The 16603-nt window shown below is 42.2% G+C and overlaps 1 protein-coding gene across 1 annotated transcript; it reads right to left on the minus strand.

The window, feature by feature from the left end:
- Positions 1-9568: 9568 nt before the first annotated feature.
- On the minus strand, positions 9569-10657 carry aplnra (apelin receptor a). The gene has a single exon (XM_076104876.1). It carries the CDS (start codon positions 10655-10657, stop codon positions 9569-9571), a length of 1089 nt encoding a protein of 362 aa, XP_075960991.1.
- Between the last annotated feature and the right edge of the window lie 5946 nt (positions 10658-16603).

Below are 16603 nucleotides of genomic sequence, written 5' to 3' on the forward strand. Positions count from 1 at the left end.
GCGTTCACACTGCCAGCACCGGTCTCATGCCTTGGTTAATAACTCAGATTATTCTATTGTAATAATTCAACAACTACTAGGTTTACATTTGTCATGTTTGGTATAATTTTGCTTCTCTTACAACCTTCCAAATCTGTCATCAGCTATGTTCCATTAATTCTAAAAATGTAAATCAAAATAGTATTTTCAAATATAAAAAAAGAGAGAGTAATGGTGCAAAATCTCAGAAGTTAATGATATGCAATGACTTAACATATGAGTGACATTTATAACTTTAAAAGTCATCTGAAATTGCCCTTTTAATGTTGCCGTTATGCAATTCTGATCAACATTCATATTTGTTCAATAATTTATTCCAAGTGCCCATTTATCTTACAGTATCAGAGCTTTTATACTTTGTTGATATAGTTTGTCTGTGGATATTTTGTCTCTGTTGTGTTTTTGTTTAGTTGTAGTTTTAGGTACTTGTGAGGATGTCTGATATAATATTACATCATAATAACAAATATAATACCTCTTACAGCTTGCCACCGATACCCCCTTTTCATACAGACTCCTCTATCATTAAATGTGTCCTGATTGGACTATACTAAAAGTTTTTGTTTTACTTAGTTACAAAGTAGCCCCTCAGTATGTCGTGATTATGTATAAGCTTATGTATAAGCTTTCAGATTTGACCATTGACCTGTGTGGAAAAGGCAATAACTCCAAACACAAACTTCTTCCACAAAGTGTATGGAGTCTGAACATCTAGCAAATCAATATATAGTCTAAGAGACTTGTAAAGAAAACTGAATTGTAAAGTGTGGCCAGTAGCCTATTCTTGAAACATATTTAGTCAAGTCCTCCATAGAGCACGTGTTGAGCAGCTTTAGTAGAGTAATACATGTTTGTTAGTTGTGTGTTACAGCTCCACATTCCAGTAACAGCTCACTAATGAGAATTCTGAGCCCACCTCTCATTGCTCCCACTGCGACTATCCCTGAACATCTTTGTTTTTCATGCTGTTACCAGGAGGTTCATTGTCATGGGATGCAACTACACACATGCAGCCAGAGGAACACAACGTTTATTGTTTATTAACTGGATCCCCATTAGCTGAGTGATAGCGGCCGCTAATATTCCTGGGGTCCACGGAAAGGACAAAATATAACACATACAAAACATGCAAAATATGATGTGAAACAAACAGTTCAACACAGTACAGTCAGAATAATATATTTCTTTAAATAATAGCAGCTGTTATTAAATAATAATAGCTGCTTTACATAACTACATCTATTTAAATTGATAATGTGATATGGGAGGTGTAGAAGTAGTTCTTCCAGCCTTTTAATAGTCTCATTTAATTGAAAACTTTTGATAGATTTAATATTTCAACTGGTTGAACTTGCATTGCTGTTGTCTCACTGCAGTGTTTAAATGTTACCTCATACATAATGCTGCATTACGCTAGACTGTAGGCTTAAATCCCGTGGTATTCAGTCTCTCTAAGGACAAACTCCTCAGTGAATCAGGTCCTTCCCACACCAGCACTACCCGCATTAGTGTCGTAGCTCAGTCGAAGGGAACAGAACAGCTGTCAAGACAAGAAATAACAATGAGCGAACTATCATCAAAACTAAATCCGCAAATACTATTGAATGGTGAACAACAGAGGCAACAGCAGGAGGATGCTGCTACAATAGAAGGGCAGATGTCCTCTGTCGGTCTGGAAGACGAATGTTTGGAAGACAGCGTTGCTGCAGAAAAGGAGACACAAGCAAGGGTGCAGTCTGTTTTCCAACAGGTACGTAACCAGATCAGATCACAAGCGGGTATGAAGGCCCCGAAAAGCAGCATGCTGGAGCTGGTGCAAAGAGTCAAAGACAGAGAAACGGAGATTGCACAGGTGAACGGAGAACCTGAGGGCAAGAATGTCAGCAGCAAGGAGAAGAAACCAGCCGAGATGCTGACTGATGAGAGCAAAGATGGGATGGATCTAAAGGAAGAGGAGCTATGTGCATTTTTTGAAAAAAAGCTTGAGGTGGGTAAAAAGGCCTTAAAGGTTGAGTTTGAAGTGAAGATTTCTCAGGTACGCAAAGAAATGCGGGCCTACACTGACCAGTCTCTGAAAGAGTTGGAGTGTAAGATGCAGAGCTGGCAATCCCACAATCTACAACATCGCAAAGAGCAGCAAGACAGCAAAGGTCCAAACAAGATACAGAAGACTTCAGCAGCTCCGTCTCTGGCATCCAGACGAGGAAGAGTCCTGACTCGGACCATGACCACCATCATCCCTAAAACGTGTGCCCCAGTCATCTTGGGCCCACGTGCCAAATCAGAGACACTGAGCTCCTCGAAGGGTGCAAGCTCTCGACTCCTACTGAGGGATCCAGTGCTCTCCCTACCAGTCGACAAGCCTTGGCAGAGCCGCAAGCCGCTGCTCCCAGCTTGCCCACCACTACATCAGCACAAAAAGGTTGTCCGGCCGAAAGCTAAAACAGGAAACTGACTCAACTCGGGAGATAAAAACGGATTAATCATCGTTTAGGCAAAATTGTCAAATGTTTGAATGGAACCTCTGTTATTGCTTGTTGATGACTAATGCTGTACCTGCTAAACTGCTGTCCAGTTTATGATTTGCCAGAGGCGCTGTTGCTACTACAGCACTTTCAGCCTGATTACTAACTTTATGTAGAAATTTTAAAAAAAGTTTGGAAATAACAATTGTAATTGTAAAAAAAATAATAAAGCATATTGTGCGAGTTTGAAAAGAGATTCCTCATTCACTTTAATACAGTCAATGCATTTTTGTGCTTCAGCTGGTATTCCCCAGTCCTCAACAACATCAGTATCTTAATTTATAACCCAGGCACTGTAAATAATATTGAAATTACTCACAAAAGGACTGAAAGATATTGCTTTAATGTGTTAAACTTACTTACAACTTAACGTTGGTCCCATGAGTGTTACAATAATCTCATTGGCATATATCTGATGAGCAACCAAGTGTAAAACAAAACCGCGATAATAATTTATTGAATTAAAAAAAGAAAACATTTGCTTTAGTACCCAGTGAGACGCTTTACCCTTGAGGACACATATTTTTGGTAATTGTACAATCTGACCAACAGATGGCAGCAGTTCATTTATATGGAATCCCATCCAGGTTAATGTCACCTTGCTTGCAGAGAGCGATGAAGCAGTTTTATAACTTGTTGTAGCTGCAGTGGAGCAACTTGAAACTGTTTTGTAATTAATGGGTCGTCATGTGGAGCGCTAATATAAAAAGCAGAAATGTGTGTAACACCCTGAATAATGATTGGAAAGGCTTGTGTCATTAAACAAGCTGTACAATATAAAAACTGTGATGGGACAGTGAGGAGTACTTGACCCATGAAGTCACTCATTTGAAGGGAGAGATCAGCTGGAAGGTGAGGTAACCTCTTCCCTTATTAAATGCTGCGGTCTGCTGCTGCTCCCCAGTGGCCAAGCAGAAGAGGACTGCTGCTGCTCCGGTATAAGATACCTGGAAAGATGCGCATCTATGCTGAAGAGATGAAGGGGGGCATCATGCAAAGGGTGCGAAACCATTTGACTCCATTTTCACTTTGATGTGACTTTTTAATTAATTAATTTGAATTATTTGAATAATTTCTCAGCATGATGCTGATTCTGCACGGTCAGGACAGACTAAATGTTTTTATCTGTCAATTTCTTTCCTGCAGAAAATGTGCCATTTCTTGCTTCTGATGAGGGACAAAAAGGGTTAAAAACAGCAAGTACTCGCTCCCTGTTTATGAAGGTGTTACTTGTGCAAGAAAGGTGATCTGCACCCTGTCATTTACGTCTGATATTTACTCATGCAGACCTGAGCACCTGAGTGCTTCCAGCAGCTGAACTGGCACTGGGACCAGTCAGTGACAGGAGATGCATTTAGCCCTGAAGCAGGCACAGGAGCCGTGTGGCTCGAGGCAGGCCCTTCTCAATGGACGGGATAGAGAAGGATGTGAAGAGGATCTTTGTGTATAAAGGATGATGGGCCCTGAGCGACCATATCCGGAGGGGACGAGAGCCCACCACATTCAGGTCTGGCCAAGCCACGCTGTCCACGGAAGCAGCATCTCTTGCCTAACGATATTCTCCAGCAGCAGGGCTCATTACTATGCACCATGCAGCTGGTTCTTGGCTTTCATAGATAGAAAGATAGATAGATAGATAGATAGACACACACATATGTGCTGCATATTATAAGTTTAACCCCAGTCTTTACATTGTATGTCCTCATATATTTTCTCAGCTGACTAAAATCCCCAGCCCATCAGATCCAGTCAGTGCCGTAACGGGTGGAGCGGACATGACCCTGAACAACAGTGAATAACAATGACAGGGAGGCGACTTTGGGGAGACCCATTTGAAAGCCAAGATTTCCTAATCACCTCTCGAAACGTGCCAACAGATAACAAAATTACCACGAAAACACTGATCTCATGTAAATGCTGTATTTTTCTAAGGCCGTTGTTCTCAAGGTCTGGACAATTATTGAGAGGCCACTTCCAGGTTAAACCAGACAGATTACTGAGACAAGCTGATTTCAATGATTCTTGAGCAGACGTGGTAGCAATTTACAGCCGTCATACGGGCGAGAAGTCAAGGAGGGAGACTGTAGTGTCGATGTATTGGATAGTCAAGTGGCCACTTTTGTGAGGCATATAATACCTCATTATTTGTGAGACCTATTGATAAGATTTGTGGTGATTTGGCTTTGTTTCCAAATGCCGTGGAATGCCATTGATCACTATCAGCAAAGGCAAAGGGATACGAGTAGAAATGTTGCTGTGAATGCAGTAAAATAGGAGCTTTTACTTATGTGAGACTTAATACTTTTACTCCACATCATTCTGCACACACTCTGCACTTGTTATATACATATGTTCATATTCAGATCATTTTGCTCAATGAAATGAGGTCTTTTGTCTGTCCAACATACCAAAACCCCAAAAACATGTAAGATAAGAAAACCATAGTGATCGACTATTCATTTCAACTTTAATTTATAATTCATATGGTCATTTTTTTTTTGTTATGGCTATGGTTTTTACAGTTTATTATCACAATTCTTAAAGCCCCACCATCATCTTTGGATAATGAATATTTAGGTTCCAGACAGCTCTGTAACATTTAAGCTTGTCTTGAAGTAAACATTTTATTACAGTTCCGGAAATAGGTTTTCATTTAAAAGATTTGGGAGGGGAAGGGTGACATCAGTGAGAGACAGTAGAGACTGAAATAATAAATGCTGCATGTACAAGTTGTGTAAAACATGGTATTAGTGGGAGGTGAAGGGAGAGTCAGTTATGGCAGAAGGAAACTGCTAAACTTTCCAGGTTCCGGCTTCAGGTTGGACTGATTTGTTCTTGGTTGATCAGAGGCTCTGCTGTCTAGACTGGTGCTGGACTCAGACCACCACCGTCTCAGACATGTTATGTTATTAACAGTACAGTGTGAGCCTTAATCCTCTGTACAGTTTCTCATCACAAAGCTGTCAATCCGGAGCTTAAAGGACGGTCCCTCGTACAAAAATCCTATGTTCATTATCCTACAGAGAAAAGCTGGAATTGTTAAGAGAATTGGCATTCAAATGATATCTGTTTTTTGCTTCATCTTTTTTTTTTCTTTTTTTTTAGCAAAGACTATCCTGCAAATAATAAAATGGGTATTTCAAGAGAAATAACTAAAACAGGACAAACGTTGGCAGAACATGTTGTGTTCATGACGACCCTCATTGCTTATAGTCAAAGGCTGATTGAGAAAATGTGTTGGACCTTTAAAGAAATAAGGAGGGAGGAGGAAAAAAGGCACACATACACTACACCTATGCAAACATACTTAGAGATACTTACCCTAATGTGTGTGTGTGTGTGTGTGTGTGTGTGTGTGTGTGTGTGTGTGTGTGTGTGTGTGTGTGTGTGTTATGGTGTGGCAACAGGTGGACGAATGCTACAGAGAAAGTAGGGTTAGCGTTGACAGGTCATGGAATGTGTCAGATCTCTGTTTACATGTGCATATGAACACACACACACACACACACACACACACACACACACACACACTGCAGAGTACATTTGTTGCTGCTTGGGTGGGATTGAACAGCAGGGAGATCTGAGGAGAGGTGAGCAGTTGTGTTTTGGTTCAGATGTCCCATTTGGGTGTGGCAGCTCACACTGACGACAGCACTCAGAGCAGGCAACTGTGTGTGCTGCTTTAATGTGTTCAACTCAGGCTGGAGATGCAGAGTGATGGTGCTACCAGTGACATTAGTCTGGTGATATTCTATATTTTATTTATTATCAATAATCCAAAACCAGAAATAAATTGCCTGATTCCTCTGTGCCATTGTTGTCCAAAACTATTAAAACACATTAATGAACCACACTGTTGCACCAGGTGACATGTTCCTTTATTACCTTCCTTCATGAACATGGGCATTATAGTTTATTTTTAGTCAGACCCACATACACTGTTCTGCTGCTGCAAATAGTGACTAGAACAACACCTGTGTATTAATACACCAATGAAAATAGTTCCCTTCAAATGCTTTGCTCCCTTTTGAGTAACATTTGCTAATAACTACAGTGCCCAGCTGTTTCAGCGCAAATTATTTAGTCAATTTTGAAAATAAAACTACATATTTCAGACCAGTTCTTACAGATGTACACCTTCAGGACTGAGAGCCAAATACTTGTAGGAAAGTTGGAAAATATTGAAAGACAGACGTTGGTTGGTTTTGGTCGATTTTAACTGTTGACATTAACAAAAATGTAGAATATCACTTGTCTTGTTCTTTACGGTAAGATGAAAGGGATCACATTATCAGTTGATCTTTATATATGACAGGAACTCCATAAAATAAAAGACAGTAAAACAAAACCATAGCTCAAAAAAAGAGGATTACAATAGTGAATGCACCTCATTGATGTGATTAAATTACCCGCAGAATGTGTTGTCTTTTTGAATAGAAGTAACCAGTCAGAACCAGTACATTAATATGTGCATGTTTATGCTCTACTCTCCTAATGAGGAAGAAATAACATTTAAGGTGCCAGTGGGTTACCATGGTTGAACTCCCTCTAAGAATACTTTGGGAACACTGTAAAGCCCACAGACCCCAACATCCATACACGCAAACAGGTCACACAGGCCACACACGAACACATTTATGTGCATACAGAGGCCTACACCACTGTTGTTTTTGTGCTGGCGGTGTCCCCTGTGCACCCCCGGTGCTTTGCTCAGCTGGTATTCTGGGTGAGTTATCCCAAAGTGGACTTGCTGGCTAACAGTGCCAGACAAGCTGTCAGCCCAGCTCATCTCAAATGACAACAACAAGTCTGGCCAGTCCAGCATGCATGATTGACTCCACCCTGATTCCACTGTCTTATTGTCATACGTTTAAAATGACGAACCAGATGAAGGCTGCATGCTTTTGTCCCGGTCCTTATAGTGATGCTTTAAAAGTCTGTATTATGGGCTCTCGGTTATAAATCCATCCAAATGGCATCTGACTCATCTATAAGAATAACTATGTGTTTAAGCACTCCTGTTTCTGTCTGCGTGTGATGAACAGGCCGAGGCCCTCACATCCACCCTGTGATCTGCTTCAAGCTGCTCCGCTGTCAAATGGACAATAAGTAACATATGATCGCTCACACACAAAGACAAAGACATTCTCGCCATTTCACATATGTTGTTACTTTAGAGTGTGATGCGAGACGAACTTGTGTAGCTGCAGCTATATTCCTCACCTTGTTCACTATTTTTCCTCTTTTTCTGAGCAAAGGCCTCTCTGCTCAGTGTGTTGGAGCATCTGCAGTCAGACGCCCTCCCCCCCCCCCCCCCAGCCCCGCCCTGCACCCCAACAAACCGCTCTAACTGCAATCACTTGTCAGCGGGGACAAATATCGACTTGTTCGGTGTCCCGACTTCTGCCAGGATTAGAGTTCCACTTCCCCCCCGCTGTCGCCATCTCTGAACGGTGATTATGTCCAACAGAGCTCATTACTGTCAAATCAAAGGATCCCTCAGAAGAGTCACTCATTGGTAATGACCCTATTATTCAGTGAACATGTGGGTTTCGGTTGACGTTACGTCCTGCGGATAAGAGTCTTTTTTTTATTGTTTTACATGAATTGTAAGTACTTCAAATGGATTTAACTTGAACTAAAAACAGATTACTCAAAATATTTGGAAATGCCTCCATCTGCTGGTAATAAACACTATTAAATTCAAAATCCTTTGATTGTGACCAACAGGACTGTGTCATCAAATAGTTAAAGTGCCACAGCTGATGGAAGTCACAACTGAGTATTGAATACACACTCAGGATGACGGTCACTTTGCATAATCCGGTTACAGTCTGGATACTGGCTGTGAATCAACAGAGATTAGAGATCTATTAATCTGAAGGTGTAAACCAAATGCAAAGCATTCATAACAAAGCTTCAACCCTCTGGAGATACTTGACACTGGAATAACAGGACGGTGTAATGAAACTGGTGTCAAACTACAGGAGTTTAATTTCCAAAAGATAAACTTTTGTGCAAATATTTACATTTAGTATTATAACTTTCTCCTCTCCACTTTTAAAATGACATTTTCAAAAGTGTTAACAAAAGTATACATTTTGGTCTTCACTCACACACACACACACACACACACACACACACACACACACACACACACACACACACACACACACTCTCTCTCAATAAATCTAGTAAATCTGGTTCATAGAACACATCTTTAATACAGTAGTTAGTTACAGTGATGTCGAAAAATAAAACATATACATCAAATTGGAACATTTATTTACAGAGTTCCTTTGTCCTCTTTTAATGCTGTGACTACACTGCGATATCCCTCCACCCCACCCCGTTCCTGTTCCCCAACAACATTTGTCAACTGCCATCTGCCTGTCTGCCCCCGTCTCCTCTCGACAAACTATATAATTAAGCTGCAACACCTTTCCCCCCCCCCCCCCCTTCTGCAGACTTCTACCTTCAAAAATAACAAGCTTTAAAGAGGACACTGCTTTATTTGATTTCCCTGCTCACATATCTTTCTAACAAGTGCTTCTAAAACAAAACAGCAATATATCTGAACAAGAAAAACAATGCTATGGTATGAAAATACTGTACAGCTTTACGTTTCATCCAGTGTAAACAGATTCCTGTGTAAATTGATTTACAATTCCCAACATCAGTGTGAGTTTCTAAAATCATAGTTTTGCCCTCTTTCCATGATAGAAATGAGGACTTTTGCAGAGCAGGACAAAACAAAAAATACTTTTTTTTTTCTCTGAGAATTTGAGGGACAAAAAAGCAGCTAAGGAGCTCAGCCAGCTGGAGCAGATCCACACAACAAACAGAGCATCCACATCTTTCGCTGTAGAATAAGAAGAACAAATTATGGATTTCATGACTGTGAGCAGTGAAAGTTCATCATCTCAGTTTTTTTTTTTTACAAGTGTTCCAGTGGTTGGAGCTGGGACCGGCCCGCAGCCACGCTCCACATTTCCTTTTATCCTCTACACCTTGGTGGCCAGTGACTGAATCTCTGACTTCTGAGTCTGGGCGCTGAGCGTGGAGGACATTGAGCTCATCTGGCCATGCATAGCCTTCTTCAGGTTGAGCAGGCACAGGCACTGGGAACGAAAGCGCAGGTCGAAGAAGGCGTACAAGAACGGGTTGAGGCAGCTGTTGACGTAGGCCAGGCAGGTAGCGTAGGGGTGAGCCAGAAGCAGGAAGCGCAGGAAGCCGCAGGAGTTCGGGGCCAGGTTCAGGTAAGAGAGGGCATCCATGCTCTTTAGCACGTGGAAGGGAGTCCAGCAGAAGGCAAACACCACCACAAGTGTGGTGATGATCTTCAGCAGGCGCTTCTTCTTCTGGTCCTCCTTGCGCACGTTGTTGAAGTGGCGTGTGACGGTGCAGCCGATGAAGCAGTAGAAGATGGTCATGGCCAAGAAAGGCAGGAGAAAACCCAAGGCGGAGGAGGACAGGCTGAGCCCAGTGATCCAGAGGTAGTCGTGCTTCTGGTTCATGGTGACCAGGCTGAAGTCCATGGCGCATGTGGTCCGGTTGCTGTTTTGGTCGTTCATAGTGGTGCGGAAGAGCAGCGTGGGCACAGCCAGCAGGCCGGACAGGACCCAAATAGCCCCCAAGGACGCCAGCATGGTGCCCCGGGAGCGCAGCCTGCTGCTGGACAGAGAGTGCACGATGGCCAGGTAGCGGTCAAAGCTCAGGCAGGTGAGGCAGAAAACACTGGCGTACATGTTGACCAGAACAACGTAGCTGCTGATCTTGCACAGAGCCACACCGAATGGCCAGTGGTAGCCCAGCGCTGTGTACACGGCCCAGAGAGGCAGGGTTATAACAAAGGTGAGGTCAGCAATGGCCAGGTTCCCTATGTAGACATCTGCAGCCCGACGTTTCGATTTGGATCTCCAGACGGTGAAGATGACCACACCGTTACCTGACAGGCCCAGGATGAAGATGAGCATGTAGAGGACCGGGATGAGGGAGTAAGACGGCTCCCACTCTGAGAAGTCACAGGCAGTCTCATTGTCGTCATAATAGTATTCATAGTTATCAACATATTCCACCGTGGTGGTCTCCATGCTACAGTGGAAAAGATCTTTTTTTTAAAAAATCCTTTGTTCTCAGGAAAAAAAAAGATTGAGTCCTGTACAGTTCCAAGTCTTCAGAAGTGAACCAAAGCAGAGAATCACAGGAGCTGTAGGTTCTGCTGAGTTGACTGCTGGTAGGAGTTGGAGGAGGGCAGATTGTGTGAGAGAGTGAGTGACTGACTGTTGGCTCTGTCTGCCTTTTTAAACTCGGCCCTCCACACCCCTGGTTCCCTCCCAGGACGACCCCCTCCTCCTCCTCCTCCCCCAGTAAAACATCTCTCAGCCCCCCCCCCCCCCCTCCTCTCTCTCACCTCTTCTGGCGGGGCCCAACCCTCTGCCCGGAGGACGAGGAGCCCCGATATGGCAGGTGAAACCCTCTAACTAATGTTTTTTTGACTATGCGAAATTAATAACCATCTATAAGGAATTTGCAAGAAAATGTAATTAACGTAACTTCAGTACGTTCAGTAACTTCCCACAATTAAGAATTTGTAAACTCGATCCCACCCTGAGGTCTGATCGAAGTTGCATCTGGTGAATAGGAGACATTAATCAATCAATCAACTGATAAGTCAATGCATTTTTTAAGTTTTTTACTTAGAACTTAACTTGTTTCGTTGTAAAAAAACAAACATATATATATAAAAAAAGCCTACATCATTTTAAATTGCGATCGAGCACGTTATAATACTAATAAAAATAATGTAACAATAATAATGGTGATCATGTCATCGAACAGTTGATTTAATCAGTATTTTCCCGTTACTGGAGTGAATAAATGACATCATGTAAACAAAGCGGACAGATGCAGACCTGTTGGCTGCTCTGCCTCGCTGTCGCTTGAGAAATCTTTTATCTCTTAATCGGCATGAAAACGTTTCAGCGTTGCATTAGTTTACCAGCGACTTCGTTAGTAAAGGTGGATGTTGCTCATAGTGTGCGGAACAAGTCTGGACATTTCAACGTATCTCGTTTTACATCACAATCACAATTAAACGGCTGTTAAAAATGCAAACTGTCGGATGGGTCACATTTTCGTCTCCTTTTGTCGCCAAATTGACAATTAACGAAAGGTTACTGTCAGATTAAAAATGTGTTGCAGACTTGCCATCTGAAATATGATCCTACCAGTTTGATGAGTTGCCTTGGAATGTCAACGTAATTAGATCGGCAGTGAATTGCAAACTGTTTGAAGATAAGATTAAACGTCAGCGGGCAGCTCAAGGGATGTGCGAATTCAATTCTCAAGTCTGGGGATTTATTTCCATGATAAAAGGACAAGCAAACGCACCGGTTTGAAACAAAAACACAAGGAAACCTCACATTGACACCATCACTGTGCTAACAATGTCTATTTCTAAATCCTTTTCATTGAGCGTATGGTTAATGCATGCTCTTTGAACTGCAGAGTGCATCGCGCTAGGAGTAAATGCAGTGTAACTCATAAGGAAAAAAATTAGAAAATTATATTTTGTATATTATATAAATAAGTAACTGTCCAAAAATAAAACAAACCACTACAAGAAATGGGAAAAGTTGAGAAAAGGATTAACACCCAACCGAAATATAGAAATCTGCATTCTAGGAATTCATCAGCTCACAAAATAATGCTATTTGTAGACCGGCACCAATCTAAGCAAACTCAAATTAATTAAATTCAGTGAAACAAAGAGTGGACAAGTCTGGGCAGTGCTGAGCATTATTTACAGCAGCTTTGTTTTGGATAATCTGTCCAAAACCGGGCCTCCTAGTGGTGATGACAGAGAGTTACTACTACATAAATCCTCACTGTGGATTATTTTACTGTAAATTCACCGGCTTTCAGGAAGTTCTCTCTGGATCACATTTATCAGTTTGACCGGTTATTGTGCTGCACATAGAGCCAGTTTAGGGGAATCTAAGATAGCGTGGAGGCTTTATCTTTCTTTCAACAACGAGGAGACGTTGACGCCCAGGTTCTTCTCCGTGGAGAGTCAACTGCTGCACTACTATGTTTACATGATTTTGTATTTGTCTGTCAAAAAAATTCAAAGTTCAAATAAAAAAAGTGAAAGCAGTGATCCTCCTCAGATTGGCTTCGGTAAAAGAAAAATGCACCATGCTTATTCTGCTTGTAGGTGATCCTTGATCTTAGAAAACCACACACAAACACACACACAAACAAACACACACCAGGTGGATCCCACCTCTACCTCATTCCCCGGGGAGAGGATTGGCCGCCTGCTGCTTGCAGACCCGGTATCCCTTAGACAAATAAATTAGCAAATTTAAAAAATAAAGGTGAGTAGATAAGAAACAGATGGTCAGATTAGACCACCATCTTGATATCTTCAGAGGACCTCCTCACTTGTTAATCAGAGCCTTTATAGGTGCCAAGATAAAGCCCTGCTGCTGATCCTAAAGTCAGTTTTACGGGGGTTGGGAGGATGATCATCAGCTATGATGCAATTTATTCAATGTCAGTTTTGACCAGAAGTCACGGCATGCTTTTATTTTGTGTCATATTTTCTTTCCACCCCATATATCACCATTGCTACCTTGTCACCTATCGCTGCATTGTGTCACAGGGTTTTCACTATAGGCCTGGACCACACATGTGTCCCTGCCACAGCTGTGAATGCTTTTGATCTGCTGTAATTGCCCTGTTGCTGGATATGACTGCTTCTATCTCACTCTGACCATCAGCTGTATTTTCAGTTGAGGGATACCATGGATACTTATGCAGCCCTACGATGGAAAGTCACTGTTATTATATGATTTGTAGCAGCTGATATTTTTAAAGAGAGGGAGGTTTGTGATACTCATCTTTACTGAGTTCACTGGAGTCAATGAAAGGCGACTTGGGGGACATTTTCAATGGACTTATGTCAGCTCCAGTCTAGTCAGAGGTGGAGATAAGTGATTGAAGGTGTAATCTGGGACCTGAGGTTTGTTTGAAGTGTAAAAATTGATGGCGGCACACAGATCCTCCTCTCGCCTCCTTGATTTGTGGCCGATACAGCAGACCCCAGGCCTCACAAATCATACTGAGGCACCAAGGGACCAGGTCCAAAGGGTGTCTAGGGTCACAGTGTGGTATCATTTAAAGAGACAAGGTTGGTCCCTAAGGGCGCACCGTCCCTGCTGAAAACACTTTATGCGGAATAGAGATAACAATAACTCATAATGGACACCGATTTGTATTTCCATCCAATCTTATAACTAACTGTGAGCCACAGCCGCAGACCTTTCACGTCAGCCTGCTAAGTGCCGACTTTGCTGTGTCAGACGACATCGCACTCCTGTGCCGTGGAGCCAGTGCCACACCCTCAGATGTGCGAGGGCACTGCTCCAGCTGAGGGGTTTGCTAATTGGCAGAGCATCTTGTCAAACTGAAGTTTGCCTGAGGATCACTGGCTGTTGTGTGTCTGCTACTCCTGCTTGACAATTTGCTTCTTCGTGTCTGCATTTCCAATGCAAAAAGAAATCTCACAAGAAAGCACAAGGATAATATACATTTTCATAGTGTGAAATGGAAAGTTCTGTAAATAACTTCCAGAGGGCATCGTGCTGTGCTGCATGTGCCTAATTAAACCCTTAAGCTCGAGGTCACAAGCAGCTATCTTTCTCCCACATCTGCCTACTCTTGACTTCAGCATTGAACTGAATAGAGACCGCCACCCGGTCATGAGAAATGTTTGAGCTGATAAAGCTGCTTCATTGTTTCATTTTTGTCGCTCTAAGCACTAATGACCAATGCACCTGCAGTTAGAGGGCTTTTTAAAATGCCATCATGCATCTCAGATTACAATGAAACAGATGCTTTCAACATTAATAACTTAACTCTGAAGATATTCAAAACTGTGATCTAATCTACTTGCAAATTTACAACAATAACTTATTATTTTACTATTAAATTATTACAGTATTTCTGTCCATATAGTCAAATGCACCTTTATGACCTCTATGGTGCACTAAAACTCAAAGAAGTTTGCTATAAATCTCAGAAGACTAAAACAAAATACAATAAAAACATTTTTTGTTTTTTTTAAATCCTCTGCTGCTGCAGTCGAGTTGCATTGTGGGTAATGTAGGTGCCAGGTTTGTAGGTTTGTGACAAGAAAGAAGAATGTGTGGATTCTGGATGTTCGGTTCTGCTGCATTGATTTTGATACTCGACTCACGATGACACTCCATCGTGAGTCCGACAATGCTAAACCAGTGGAGTACTTCCATGCACTAGCTTCTCGCTGTTGTTGAGCTTGTTGCTTCCTATATATCTGAGGCTGCAGTATGAAGAAGTAAATCCATCCAGATTTATGTATTTTAACACTTATTTTGTGTAAGTAAACTGGACATGTGCGTGCATCAAAGCAATGTTTTCCTTGGATGGAGACTTTAGCTGCAGCAGAAGTCATGCTGTCTGTGTCTGGGAGATAGTTGGTTTCGACATCCATATCAAAACCCAAACATGGCCCAGCCAGAGCAAAACTACAGCAGTGTTTGCAAGCTGATTACTGTTGTTGCCACAAGAAACAAAAGTCTGACTGTTCATTTATGACTTATCTACTTTCCTTATTGCACGTCTGCCAAGAAATTAAAACAAAACACAGACACAAACTCAAACACACACACACACAATAGGACAGGATTATTTTGACATCCATTGCAGCCTCAACTTAGTTTAAATTTGCCCTTTTTTTCAACCTGATGAAAATGCTTTTAACACTTCATGAATGCATCAAATTTAAGCAGCTAATCATGATGTCAAATGTTAGCCAACAACAACTGATTGACCCAAATCAAGGCAGCTGCCCAGCGGTGCTCTCTCGCCCATCCTTGTTGTCTCCAGTTGCTTGGTCAGGAACAAGAGGGTCACAAGGTGTTTCCCCTCTCCTTTCTCAGGACTCTGGACCACCCCCGGACCCATCCTCTCCCCACTATACTGTGTGTGAGTATTTGTGTGTGTGTGTGTGTGTGTGTGTCACTGGACAAAACGGCCAGCACCACAGGATGTGCTATAATTGGACCGTTTGTCCTCTCCAACTGAGATGCTTCTGTCAGATTATTTTCTAGCTGCTTAAGGTAAACTGTAGTTATTCTCGAATTGTTTTTATCAGTTCAATTCTTCTTTTTAAGTGTGTAGGCGAAACACTTAAGATTTATGTTTCACCTGCACTCACGGGGGAAGATAAGGAAGGAAATCCCGTAGAAACCGTCGGAACAATAACACAGGAGAAAATATAGAAGCGGGAGATGAGTCTAATGAAAGAGAGGATGTGAGGTAAGAAATAAAGGGACAAAAGACAGGGCTGATGAGAGGGTAGTGGCTGGCAGGCAGGCCAGTTCTCTCTGTGTAGTAGAGTTAATGACAGGGATTAAGGAGCCGGGGGGACTGCTGGGATCTGCAGCCTCTGCTAGACTCCAGCCCGGCCCTCCCATCATCCCAGGAGATCTGCAGGAATCCGACTCCATTTGGCCCAAAATCTCCTGACAAAACAAAAACCCTGTCGCACAATTAGGAGGAAATAAGTCTATCCTTCCACAGTTACATCTTACTGGAGCGTTAACATGATATTCAAAATCAATTATCTGGTCTGCTTTTAAGATAACCTGGCTGATCCTTTAAAGCTGGATGCTTATTCTTAATTGTTCAGGCAGTAGATATTTTGGCCTGTTTCCCTTTAAACTACAGACACGGAAACCTAAATCCTATCCTGTTATGAGAAGTCAAAGAGAAGTCCCAAACAGCAGCCCATGTGAAAACCAGGTGCGTTGCAGACTTTTCATTTAAAGTCTCACGACGTCTGAGCGGAACTTTTATCTGTTATATGATCATTTCCTTCAGGACAGGAATGAAAGAGCTGTCACAGACCTGACTGGCACTGAGAAAGGCCAGGACGGAGCCCCTGACAAAAATGCTGGGTGAGCAAAACCATAAACTAAAATCTCAGACAA

The sequence above is a fragment of the Anarhichas minor genome, unplaced genomic scaffold (assembly GCF_050575085.1).
Source record: "Anarhichas minor isolate MPS153535 unplaced genomic scaffold, ASM5057508v1 ptg000030l, whole genome shotgun sequence".
Classification (NCBI taxonomy): domain Eukaryota; kingdom Metazoa; phylum Chordata; class Actinopteri; order Perciformes; family Anarhichadidae; genus Anarhichas; species Anarhichas minor.